This window comes from Ostrea edulis, chromosome 6, assembly GCF_947568905.1.
Source record: "Ostrea edulis chromosome 6, xbOstEdul1.1, whole genome shotgun sequence".
Lineage (NCBI taxonomy): Eukaryota > Metazoa > Mollusca > Bivalvia > Ostreida > Ostreidae > Ostrea > Ostrea edulis.
In genome coordinates, this window is record NC_079169.1 from 43,521,293 (window position 1) to 43,535,200 (window position 13,908).

Sequence of the window (13,908 nt, forward strand, 5' to 3'; positions counted from 1 at the left end):
GAAATTTACTTTTTCTAGTTACATTTTACTTTCATTTCTCTCGGAATATTTCCAGCTGATAAATTAGGCATACTGTATTTATTAGGATTGCACATTGTTCACATTCATGAGGAAATGGTTATCATTTCTGTTGGTAAAGATATGACACAATTAAAGGTAAAGTCAATGGAAATATAAACAGGGTAAATATATTATGATAGATATGTAAATTATATTATAGACATGGAAAATTAATCTTTTGATTCTTGGACCAAAATTTTCAAAATCTTATTTACATCCTGCAAACTTTTTTTGTGCCACCCTCTGAAAAGAGGGGGGCATATTGTTTACTTTTGCACCTGTTGGTCGTCCTGTCAACCAAATCTTGTTCGCTCAGTATCTAAAGAACTATTTGCTTGATAGTTACCAAACTTGGTACAGTGGTTGTCTTTAGAGAATATTGATTTTCAGGTCAAGGGTCAATCTGGACATAGTAAGATGTCCACTCAATATCTTGAGAACACTTTGTTTGACATTGATATATAAATTTTGGTTGGTTGGTTGTTTGTTTTACATTCTGTCAAGAATTTTTCACTCATATTGAGATGTCCACAAATTTAGACCTATGCTTAGTGCTCAGGGCGATAGCAATAATGTTCTTTATCATGCTAATGCCTGCCATGACACAGGGCCTGTTTTTAAAGTCATATCTGAAAGACCAATCTGTGATTCTCACTTCTAAATGCCAAGTGTTTGGAAAAGGAGCCCTCACTACCTATATTTACGTCTTAGGTTCGACATGACCATGGCTCAAACTCGCGACCTCCTAGTTATGAAGTGAATGTTCTACCACTGAGCTACCATTGACCAATATAGATTTTTAGATTACAAGGTCAAGAGTCAAACTGGACATAGTAAGATATGGAGCATTCAATATCTTGAGAGACATGTGCTTGACAAACAACAGTCAATCTTGGTACACTGGTTTCCCCTAAAATATAGATGTCCCCTATTGATTTTAAGGTCAAAGGTCAAATTGGACATAGTAAAGATATTGTCTGTACCACAGGCAATTGCATCACTTGGGGGTCGAATTTACTATATAAAGAGTACTCTTTATATAGTAAATTAGACCCCCAAGCAATGCAATTGCCTGTGGTCTGTACAGTATCATGAGAACCCTTTGCCTGACAGACATCAAGCTTGGTACATTGGTGTACCAAAGGAGTAGATGACTCCTATAGATTTTTAGGTTACAAGGTCAAAGGTCAGCTGTGGACATAGTAAAATATTGTCTGCTCAATATTTTGAGAACCCTTTGCTTGACAATTTTGATACACTGGTACATGTATCCTATAGATTAGATGAAACCTGTTGATTTTGAGGTCAAAGGTCCAACTAAACATAGTATTAAAGATATTGTCAGCTCACTATGCTTACAGACATCAAACTTGGTACACTTGTTCCTCCTACAAAGAAGATGTCGTGTATTGAGTTTAAGGTCAAGGGTGAGACTGGACCTAGTAAGACACTGTGCTGAATATCTTGAGACCCTTTTCTTGACAGACATCAAAACTTGGTACATTGGTTTGTGACGATGTCATATAGCATAATGCAGTGCTTTTAAGCCCTTTTAAAGTATCTGGCCTTAACTTACACATGTCAGACCTCAAGATATGAGACCTGCACTGTGTATACATACATGCTAAACCAGCAAATTGGATTGTCAAAGAAATTAGACTGTATCATGTATCACATAATTCTGGAAGAGCTACATATATTATCACACAAAATATGTCACAATTAAATAGATTACATTTCTGTTGGATGTTTTGTGTTGGATTACTATATATACAATAATGTAATTTGTAATGCAAAATTTTTATTTCTTCTCTGCAACAAAGATGGATGGGTGGGTATCTTAAAATGTATTTTATTTCACATTCATGAATACATATACTGTCCATTTCTGTCTCTGTTCATAGTGCACTGATATCAGAATGGTGAATGTTTTTCAGTTTTCTTTCATCTGTTTCATTAGCGACATTCAATTTGTTTTCCTCTTAAATTGAATTTATCAGTTGTGTCATTAGAATTCATTTATAGTATTGTGTTGCATGTAATGAATCTAAGATGTTATGAAATGACTGTAATGGTCTTCAGTTGATTTAAGATAAAATGATATAGAATCTTCAATTCAAATCTGCATACATGTATCTTTAAATGAAATTGAGCCTTTTTTGCATGATTATAGCTATCTCTAATTCATTTGAAGAGATTCTGTTAAGAAAAAGCTTTTTTTTTATTATTCATCCAGGAATCCATTTTTAGCATACACTAGTAATACTTTATGTTGTAAAATAAATTTGAGCGCATACAACTAGAATTAGAGTGGTCTGATTTAATTCAAGATAGGGTATCAATTCAACTAGTGAATTCAGAGACTGCAACCCTCCACCATATTCTCTCTATGTATACTGAAGCAGTCTCCCAGAGAGGGATGAAGGATGCTTATTGTTAATGGACAAATCACTGCTGAGGCAGTCTTCAGTTCCTTATACTGCCCACTTTCTGTAGCTGTTCTTATGCACAGACTGCTCACAAAATTTAATCAGCTCTAGATAATCATCAAAGCCTACCACAAAATATGAGTGAAATTCATTCTGTAATTTGAACATATTCCTATCCTTGGTGGAGGTAATTAGCATTTAAACAAACATTGATTCTAAAACTGATTATCTCCAAAATTACTTAGTTAAAGGGATCTCTTCTTAGGTCTTCTGAGTAACTCAGGTGACCTAATGCTATTGGTTTGCGTCCGTCATTGGGTGTCATCCGTTATGTGTTAACAATTAAACAATTTTAATTTCTTGATAACTAATACCATTCCAATTCTTTTCAAATTTGGTGTGAAACATCTTTGAGACAAGGAAGACACAAATTGTAAATTTCGGGACTCCTGCACCCTCGGGGTCTAAGGGGTGGGGCAAAAACTGCAAAAAATTTACAAATTTTGAAAAATCTTTACTTCTGCACATGAGTAAGAAAACCTAAATACATAGTCATGTAGAGCAGGAAGGCCTCTACCAAAACTGTAGATTTTATGACCCCCAAGGTAGAGGTTCTGACTCCAGGGTGGGGTCAAACTTGGTATAGTGTTTATGTTTGAAACATTTAAATTCAAATAACATATTCTTTAATTCTATTGATACTGAATTGAAATTAAATAGATACAGTAAAACTCTGATATAGCGAATTTCTGCGAACACTCTATAAAAATTCACTATAAGTTATATATAAACTATATGTTTATACAGTGGAATCCTGTTATTACGTTTTCCATTTTGTCACGATAAAATAACGTAATAAACGTTCCCAGTGAAATCCATTAAAAATATCATTTGGAAACTGTATATCTTCCGTTGATACTCCGTGAAAGTGTGTGTGTGTGAACATATCTCTACTGTCTTTGTTTTAAAGACTATGACACTTGATTTATAATTTACATCTTATCTTAAATGTCCGTAATTCTTCATGGTTTCCATCCCTTTTCTTTATTTCTTATGTAGGATAAATAAGGATGCTTTGATAAGCATTGCAGAATTGCTTTCGTTTCCGCCATTTTGTTCAACTTTAACATAATGCGTTCATATAAATTTCTCTCAATAACTCATTCCGGTTCGTATTCAACATTCGTACATAAAACAAAAAATAACAAAACATCGTTTTAATTAAGTTATATCTCTACTACACGATACAAATCACAATTTAAAAAATCCCATCCCCAAAAACCAACAAAACGCACGTGATATCCAACACTTACACACTTTTTTCACCAACAATAAACACGGAGAACAAACGCAATCCACTTTTTAAAAAATGATGCACTAATATTAAGATCACATTTATAACACTAAATGATGGCACTAAAATCACGTGCACATCAAAAAAAGATATCAAGGAATTTTAAAATGTTCATTGAGCTAAATGCCTTGCACGAATCGGCCGATAACACTGGGCAGTTTGATCAGCGTATTTATGGACAAAATCTAACAACACCCAAACTATTATGTCAAAATAACTGACAATTGTTTTAATTGAACACTGCTTTTTCTCACCTAACTATGTCCAAGCCGTTATCCAAGCTGTTTCAACTGTGATACGATAGATTTTGTCCTACATGCTGTCCGTAAATAGAGTTTTAATATCAAAAGCAATCACATGATGCTAAACACGCAAGTGGTTGAGAAATTATTATTTCTTTGATCATCAAAATATGAAAAATGAAGAAAATTTTATTGAGTACAATTTCTAAATAAACATTTAATTGCTTATCACTGGCTTCGATACCGGGTATTCACCTGTATTGATGTCGCTAGATCTATCAAAGCGTGACCAGTCAAGCATCTCTAATCCCCTAACAGACCAGGAAATTTACATGGTGACTGCCTGGGGCAGCCAAGGTGTGAATGGCTTATTATTTTGAGAATCACTATTGTATAATTAAGGGTTTATTACGTTTTTGTCAGAACGTAATACCGAGTCCCGGCATCTTGGGACAACGTAATAACAAGGTCTATTTTATATAGGTTTGTTAAGAAATGGTTTTGTGCTTTGAAATTCCAACGTAATATGCGGACTAACGTAATAAAGGGGGAACATAATAACGGAGTTCCACTGTAGCGAATTCATAATTCAAATATAACGAATTCGTTATAAAACTGATTTGTTCTACATGTATATCAGTTGTATAAGAAAGCAGCAATTGATATATTTGCTTTTGTATAGTATCTAAGAGAAATTAAGCCTGTATATTTTCAAGAAATATTTTATACAAAAAATTTACACACTGATTTATATATGATAATTTATCTTGATGGTCTTGTTGATCACGCAAGAACATGCGAAAGAAAATGTCAACAAAATTATGTGTAATACATTCAAACAGTCTATTGCAGTTGTCATTTACTTGTTACTTTACACAAATAAAGGAGTTTATGATAAAATAAATGCAATTATAAACTAAATTTAATTAACGAGAATAGTAAACAATACCGTCACTTATGTGTATTAGGTATTGTTTTGCGTTAACAACCTCTTTTGAAAAAATACAAACAGAAATTTCGTTATAAGTGAGAATCCTTTATAGCAATGGAAAGCGATTATTAAAAATCATAAGGAGTTTAAAATGTAAAAAACAAATAAAAAAACAAATTCGTAATAAAAGGTTATTTTTATGTTCATTTTTAATTCAAGGGAAATAGGAATTTACTTCGTTATATCCGTAAATTCGCTATATCTGTGTTCGTTATAGACGCAGATTTTTATATAGAATAAATAAATAAAGAATTTTTAAACAACTCCGACGATTATCATGGACTACCACACAAATGATTACTGTTCACAAATATCTAGACATATCGTATTGTTTATGTATTTTAAAATTATGTATAAAGTACAAGTATTTACATATTTTCATAATTTTATCTAGTTAAGTGTATATTATTTATTTTGAAAATTATTTACATACCGGCAACTAATTCTTTTATTCAATTTACTAATCTATCATTTATCGGTAAAATTGAATCGCGAACCCGATTTAATATTGAAATATTCATATGTATACCGGCTGAAATATATTTCATAAAAGATTGAATATTGTTAACAAATAATTTAGATCATCATTCTTGACTCTTAAAAACTCAATTGTTGATACAATGAATTATACCGGAATCCCACAATAACAGTTTTCGCGAGGCGTGTGCCTCTAAGTAAACACAGTGTCAGGTACTGGTAATTAGACGACCATAATTGCTTAGGTAAACAAGGGATCATTGCCAATAATAGATCAAGGGTTGCATTTAAACCGTAAACAGATATGGCTTGGATATTGAGCACCTCATAATTATTAATTTCTCAAAATATTTTTTGAAACTTAGGTAAAAACACTAGAGCATTGACTTGAAATGTCAACCGATTCTGACAAAAATGTGTACCGACTTACAAGCGGGTCAATGGTAAATTCCTACAAAATAACCTTCAAAAATACAACCAACTTATAGGCGGACCGACTTATAGGCGAGTATATACGGTACTAGAATTGTGAATTTCGCAACTGCAGGGATCTATCTGATTGAGGGCGGGTCCAAAATTGTTGTATTGTGTTGATATAACATATATTGTGTAAAGTCTTTCCTTAGTAATGGGCACTTTCGGTGGCATTTGTGCTAGTGATACTTTTGAGTAATACTCAGGTGACCAGTATGGCCTGTGGGCCTCTTGTTGAACTAATGCATGCAATAGCACATCTGTTAATCTTGTTGTCCTTACTTTCCTTGCTCTGTGAATGTCTTTTAAGTACACTGTACATAAAATGCATGCTACCTTCCTGCCATTGATATGTCTATCAAAGAGCATAAGCACAGGAACATGAAAAAGAGAATAGAGTATAATTACATGTATATACATCACTGAATTTAGCATTTTCTCATATCTTGTAAGTGATTGTTTGACCAAGTTTTACATATTGATTGACAGCTGACCTTCATCATTGATTGGAAAACAGCAAGTCGTTACCCCGCCCTCATCCTTTTCTTCATCAATGCCTGCTTCTTTCTGGGCAGTATTGGTTGGATGGCTCAGTTCTCTGGCAGTGCACGGACGGACATTGTGTGTAAGGCAGATGGTACAGTACGTAAGGGGGAGCCTGAACTAGGGTTAGTATGGATATAGACAGTTTGGTTAATAAAAGACAGTGATTTTGGCACCAAACCATATTATTATACGCCGGGGCAAATATGGTATCGAGTATCTGTATGTGTCTGAATCTATCTAACTGAATATTTTGTAGTAGTGTATATATCTGTGTAAAACAGATCTTGTAAGTAATAAAGTAAACTTGACCTTGTTCTATTGTAGAAATGGAGAGACTGCATCTTGTACCATTGTGTTTATATTGGTTTACTACTTCATGATGGCTGGTGCTGTTTGGTTTGTGATGCTGGCCTTTGCCTGGTACCTGACCTTCAGAGCACTTGGAACACAGAGGGATGATCTCAAAAACAAAACTTCCTACTTCCATATTGCTAGCTGGTGTATTCCACTGGTGCTTACCATCGTCTGTTTGTCAGTATCAGAGGTGGGCTCTATCATGAGTTATAAATGCATTTTAGAGAAATTATAAGGAAAACATATTGAAGAATCAATGGCCTACATTTTTGCAGTTGTTTCCATTACTCCGAAAGTTGGGGGGGGGGGGGGGGGGGGGGGGGGGTTACCATTGCGGTCCAGGGTTTCACATAAACAGTATTAACAAACAGTGTATAATAAAGCTTACAGTACCAAATTCTTCAATATGCTGAGTTTTAACAGTTTGTACTACATGTATATCTATTTTGGATCTGGGTTAGAATAGGTCCTCAGTACCCCTTGCTTGTCATTAAAGGCGACTAAATGGGACAGGCCTTTGGGTAAGACCGCACAAACCAAGGCCCTGTGTCACAACAGGTGTATCACATTAAAAATCCATCCCTGCTCAAAGACCTTAAGCGCTGAGCGTAGGCCAAAATTTTGCAGCCCTTCACTGGCAATGGTGATGTCTCCATATGAGTGAAAAATTCTTGAAAGGGACATTAAACAAAACACCATCAATCAATCAATCACTTCATGTTTTTCAAAGAAAAATGTATGTAAAAATTTCTTTAAAATATGCTGTTTTCTTAAACTCTTAGTTTGCTCCATTCTGTGACAATCTCGTGGCTTTATACACTTACATTCCGGAATTTATTTAGTTTGCTCCATTCTGTGACAATCTCGTGGCTTTATACACTTACATTCCGGAATTTATATAGTTTGCTCCATTCTGTGACAATCTCGTGGCTTTATACACTTACATTCTGGAATTTATTTAGTTTGCTCCATTCTGTGACAATCTCGTGGCTTTATACACTTACATTCCAGAATTTATTTAGTTTGCTCCATTCTGTGACAATCTTGTGACTTTATACACTTACATTCCGGAATTTATTTAGTTTGCTCCATTCTGTGACAATCTTGTGGCTTTATACACTTACATTCCGGAATTTATTTAGGTTTAATTTTTACTAGGTTTTACAGTGGTAAGTGTATTCTGAAATTCAAGTGAAAATGGGATCACATAGGGTCCTTATCCTACCTTGTCCACTTACAATACAATCAATAAATGTTTTCAGGATTTTGAGGAAGTATAGGTATTTTGATGGGCAAACATTGTGTTTGTGCTCCAATACCATTTTTAAATAAAATTAATTTTGAAGGAATGTATAGTTTGTTTGTATTATGGAGATATGAAAAGAAGAGAGGCAATTTTTATAAGAAGACCTTTTAGATTGAATATCTGACTCGATTTCTTTGATCTTTCTGCAGATTGATGGTGATTCACTCAGTGGTATATGCTTTGTTGGGGCCTTTAACAATGGCTACAGAGGAGGCTTCGTCCTGGCCCCCATTGGTCTCATACTAATTATTGGACTTGTCTATCTCACATTAGGTAAGGTATTTTTATGCCTCTGAGATCGAAGATCGGGGGCATATTGTTTTTGTCTTGTATGTAATTATGTCTGAAACTTTAACCTTGCTAATAACTTTTGAAGAGTGAGTGCTAGAGCTTTGATATTTCACATGAGTAAAGAAAAAAACCCACACAAATCAGTAAAAATAATCAAATTTAAAATGGAAATCACATTACATGTATTTTATTTTGATAAAGCAATCTTATTATTATTTTTTAATTGTGATCAGCACATCGTTAGGAAGTGGGAGCATGTCATTATATACTGATGTACTCTTAAAAGATTTTACGAGTTCAATGAGGAAATAATTTTATAATTCAATTTAAAGTTAGGAAATGCAATATTCTATTACTTATATAATTAAAAGTTCAATTATTTTGTATCATTAGATTTTTTGAAAATCTAGGCCTACCAGTTGGTAGAAGTTACATTGTATATGTTGTTACAAGGTGAAGGTCAGTTGATCCGAGTGTGTATTGAATTTGAAAACCAAAACAGAATGTATGCTGTAGGCCTACCAGCTTCGATATATTCATTTTCTGGCAGTTTATCAGGGTCGCTGTCCAAGCGGTTTTTGAAAAGGTGACTGGGTTTTTGTTTTTAAGATAAAGTTCTTGCTCCAGCAAAAAATTATCCATGTCTTTCCTCTCGTACCTTCCTTCGAAAAATCGAAAAATACTCAGTCTAAATCCTTTCTACCGACAACTAGTACACCCGAGCACGGCACAAAACATCTTAATACAATATTATTTACAAGCTGTTAACGTGATAATTGGTTTTTTGTCGAGTAAATCTAATCTGTTTATGAAATGGCTAATAGATGTTTTCAAACCCGAGGGCGCATATGACGTCACACATAATGGTGCTTAAAATACCGAAAATAAATATACATATCGCAAGATTTGAATTTCATCGCTTTCAAACTCAAAAACTATGCAAAATATTTCATTTAAAACATATCTAAAGTAGTTTTAGGCATGAAAAGAATTAATTTGGCTGAAAAAATGAAAAAGTTTAGAAACATGTGTTGTGTCCTTTAACATGTTTAAGGACAGTTCTGACATTTTTAGCCGAGTTGCAACAAAGTTGAACTCGGCTATTGGTTTGGTGATGTTGGCGGGCGGGAGGGTGGGCGTCAACAATTGGTTTCTGGATGATAACTCAAAAAGTTTACAATCTAATCAATTCAAACTTTGATATATTGTTGGGTACCAGGTAAGGAAGACCCCTATTGATTTTGAAGAAAAAATGTCAAAGGTCAAGATCACAGTGACCGAAAATAGAATGAAAATTTCAGAAAAATTTGGTTTCTGGATGATAACTCTGAAAGTTTAAATCCGAATCAAATGAAACTTTGATATATTGTTTGGTAGCAGGTAAGGAAGACCCCTATTGATTTTGGAGAAAAAAAGGTCAAAGGTCAAGGTCACAGTGACCGAATATAGAATGAAAATTTCAGAAAAATTTGGTTTCTGGATGATAACTCAGAAAGTTTAAATCCGAATCAAATGATACTTAAAAATATTGTTATGTACCAAGTAAGGAAGACCCCTACTGATGTTGGAGAAAATAGGTCAAAGGTCAAGGTCACAGTGACCGAAAATAGATTTAAAATTCCCAAAAAATTGGTTTTCGGAGGATAACTCGAAAATTTTTAATTTGAATCAAATGAAACTTGGATATATTGTTGGATACCAGCAAAGCAAGGCCCCTATTGATTTTGGAGAACAAAGGTCAAAGTCACAGTGACCAAATATAGATTGAAAGCTTCAGACAAATATGGTTTCTGGACACTAACTCGAAAAGTTTAAAACTGAAATTAGTTCTTCACAATTATAAATATGCCACATCATTCCTGGCTTTACAATGTATCCCATGCAACTCGGCTCATGCACCCCTGGGTGCATATACTGATTTTCTCTAAATTTAATTTGGTTTAACAATCACAATGTTGATTTTAAATCGTATCAGTTTTATATACGAAAAAAATCTATTTTTTCATCTCCTTGATATGAAAAATTATTGTATGATTTCTGAAATAGGTTTAATTTTTATGTTGTAGTATATTACTAAACTTTTCTTTATAGGCCTTGGTAGGTCAGTGGTTAGATCACCTAACTAGTAATGCAATGTTTCCAGATTTGATACCCGATTGTTCCAATGATTTTTCTCTCCCTCCTTCCTACAGTCATGTCCATTTATACATCTCACTGTAACACATAAAAGCTGACTTTACATTTTTTTCCAACAACAAGGAGGAACTTTCAAAATATGCTAATTCTAAAACAGACAGTAATATACCCCAAGATTTTTTGTAGAAATGAGATGGAATGCAAATGAATTGTATGTGAAATATCACAAAAAATTATGTTATTGATAAATGTCATGCATGTCCTTAATTATGTACAATTGATTTGAGTATAGCATTTTTCAAAGGGGAAGGCAGCCAGAGGAGAAGTTGTCTCAAATTCATGACAAGCATAAAAAACAAATCAAAAACAAAACTCTAGAACCAGAACTGTACCTACATGTATCCCCCCCCCAAACATAAACATTTTCAATCTGACAGGGGGAGGTCATCTTTCACTACATGACTTCAATTCCACTTCTTCAGTTCAATCTCACATTCTTTCCATTAAAAACTAGCACTACATAGTGGAGGGCAGACACCAAATATATTTTATTTCACATTTGAAAATACGTAACAAATGTAAAACAGTAAAAATATAAGAAAAAGAACATTTTAAAGGAGGGGGCATGAGCTCCCCCCCCCTCCCCAAATACTAGTCTATATAACTGCAACATGGGCATAAATCGCAGCTGATAAAACTGATCAAATTTTCAGTGAAGTCTGATCAGAGGCTTTTTGTTTCATTGTAGTTTTGAAAACATTAATAAAGCTGCAAAAAGATTCTCCAGATTACATAAGTATCAAAGCGCTGTCCAAAATAAAGGAAACTATCATCAGATTAGGTAAGAGTGTAGATTGTCTTGAAAATGCTGTGTCATAATGATATTCCTCAACGAAACAATTAGATACTGATGATTTGTTTAGAATTATGTCATTTTGTAAACCACTGGCACCAAATACTCGGAGTTGTCTCTCTTTATAAAAGAAATTATTGTGTTAAGTTTGTTTTGGAGAGCAGAATTATATTTACACTTTATCATTATTAGCTCACCTGAGTTGCTCAATTTCTGATCAGAATTTGTCTGTCCATTTGTTTAGGTTCGTCATGAACTGTAAATATTTTTTACTTGCTCTCCAGAACCACTGGACCAATTTCTACCAAACTTGGTACAAAGTATCTGTAGGTAAGGGGAATTTATGTGTTTAAGAATGGCAGGGCCTACAAACTAGTATCAAGGTCAAGGGACTGCAGTGACCTTGACCTCTGACCATGAACATGAAAACTGGTATAACTTTGAAACAGGGACTAACAGCGACATGGGATCTTAAGAAATGGCAAGAGGATGACAGGACCTACAAACTAGTATCAGGGTCAAGTGACTCCAGTGACCTTGACCTCAGATCTTCAGACATGAGATCTTCAGAAAGGATGATGGGATCTACAAATAGTATCAACATCAAGGGACTCCAGTGACCTTGATCTTGAACATGAAACTGGTATAACTTTAGAACCGGAATTGATAGAGACATGGGATCTCCAGAAGAGGATACAAACTAATATCAAGGTTAAATGAGTACTGTGACCTTGACTTTTGACCTTGATCATAAAAACTTACTTAAGAAATAATTACTCTAGAACCGAAACTGATAGAAACATGAAATCTTCAGAAATTATAAAAGGATGTTGTGACCTGCAAACTATTATCTCCTATGAGCTTGACCTTTGACCTTGATCATAAAAACTTGTATTACCTTACAATTGGTACCAACAGAGATATGGAATTTTCAAAAATGATAAAAGGACATTGTGACCTACAAACTAGTATCAAACAGGCCTGGGGTCAATTACATAGCAATGTAATGCATTACATTAGCATTACTTTGAAAATTTGACATTACCATTACCCCTATTTTGAAATGTAATGCATTACATTACACATTACTTGAGTGTGCATTTCATTACACATTATTTGATTACACATTACTTGAGTGTGTATTACATTACACATTACTTGAGTATGCATTACATTACACAATACTTGAGTGTGCATTACATTACACATTATTTGATTACACATTACTTGAGTGTGTATTACATTACACATTACTTGAGAGTACATTACACATTACATAACATACTGATATTGAAAAAATGGCAGAAGAATTATTTCTTTATAACTATTTATAAATTTTAAATATATGGTAACATAATCACACAAAATATTCATTAATGCTAGGAAATGCATCCTAGTTATTCATTGCATTTTATTGTCATCAATGTTTCAAAAGTTTATCTTCCAGAGAACGTATGTCCGGTCTGTTTGTTCATAGGGTCTTCAAGTCAATCACTAATATAATGAATTAATTGGAACCTCCAAAATATCTTTAAATATTTAACGTAATGTAAATGTAATGGAATGTACATTACAGTATATTTTCTTCAAATAATGCATTACATTACCAGTACTTGTAATGCAAAAATGGCCTTTGCACATTACACCCCATTGCACTGAAATTGGCTGTCACCACATTACCATTACACATTACCACAGGCCTGTCAAGTGACACCATTGACCTTGACCTCTTACCTTGAGCATTAAAAACTGATATAACTTCAGAACCATCTGATAGGGACCCTGGATCTTCAGAAATTGTGAGAGGATGATGGGACCTACCAACTGCATGTACTATCAAGGTCAAGTGATACCAGTTATACTAAAGGAAACAAAGGGAGTTTTTGAAATTTTTCAAAATAAAGGTCTTTGTGATTAAGATTTTTTTGTGCAGGGGAGTTATTACTTTAGTAGTACTCAGATAAAGTCCACTTTTATACAGCCAGTACTTGTACTTCATTTGGGAGACTTCATGTTGTTGTCTCCTTTTTATTTACGTGCAGTTGTACGGGTATTGTCCACATTAATGGGCCCCCTTCCAGGTATCTGGCTAGCTGCACGCATGGCAGATCTCGCCTCAGATCTCCATTTTTTCTGATCATGAGGGTCGGCAGTCTACAATGCTTCCACTCTCTGCGATCTTTCTCTGTCAGCTCTCTCCAAGATATTGGCAGATTATAATTATTTCTCTCATATCTACGTATGTAAGATACAGATATTCTATTAAAGAAAGGTATGAAAGATATTTCTATCTTTCATATCACGTGACATTTATCTTTCATATCCCATGATGTAATAATCAATACACAACTAGCCTGCAACTTCGCAAAGCTCTCGTACAAAAAATGACAGATTG

At 34.0% G+C, this 13,908-nt stretch overlaps 1 protein-coding gene across 1 annotated transcript in view; it reads left to right on the top strand.

Annotated features, from left to right (window-relative positions):
• LOC125648407 (protein smoothened-like) overlaps nt 1–13,908 on the top strand; it is a 39,977-nt gene that overhangs the window by 8,320 nt on the left and 17,749 nt on the right. Inside the window, exons 4-7 of the mRNA XM_048875509.2 lie at nt 6,517–6,695; nt 6,898–7,117; nt 8,383–8,506; nt 11,409–11,501. Coding sequence (XP_048731466.1) covers nt 6,517–6,695; nt 6,898–7,117; nt 8,383–8,506; nt 11,409–11,501 — 616 coding nt within the window. The remainder of the gene's footprint in view (nt 1–6,516; nt 6,696–6,897; nt 7,118–8,382; nt 8,507–11,408; nt 11,502–13,908) is intronic.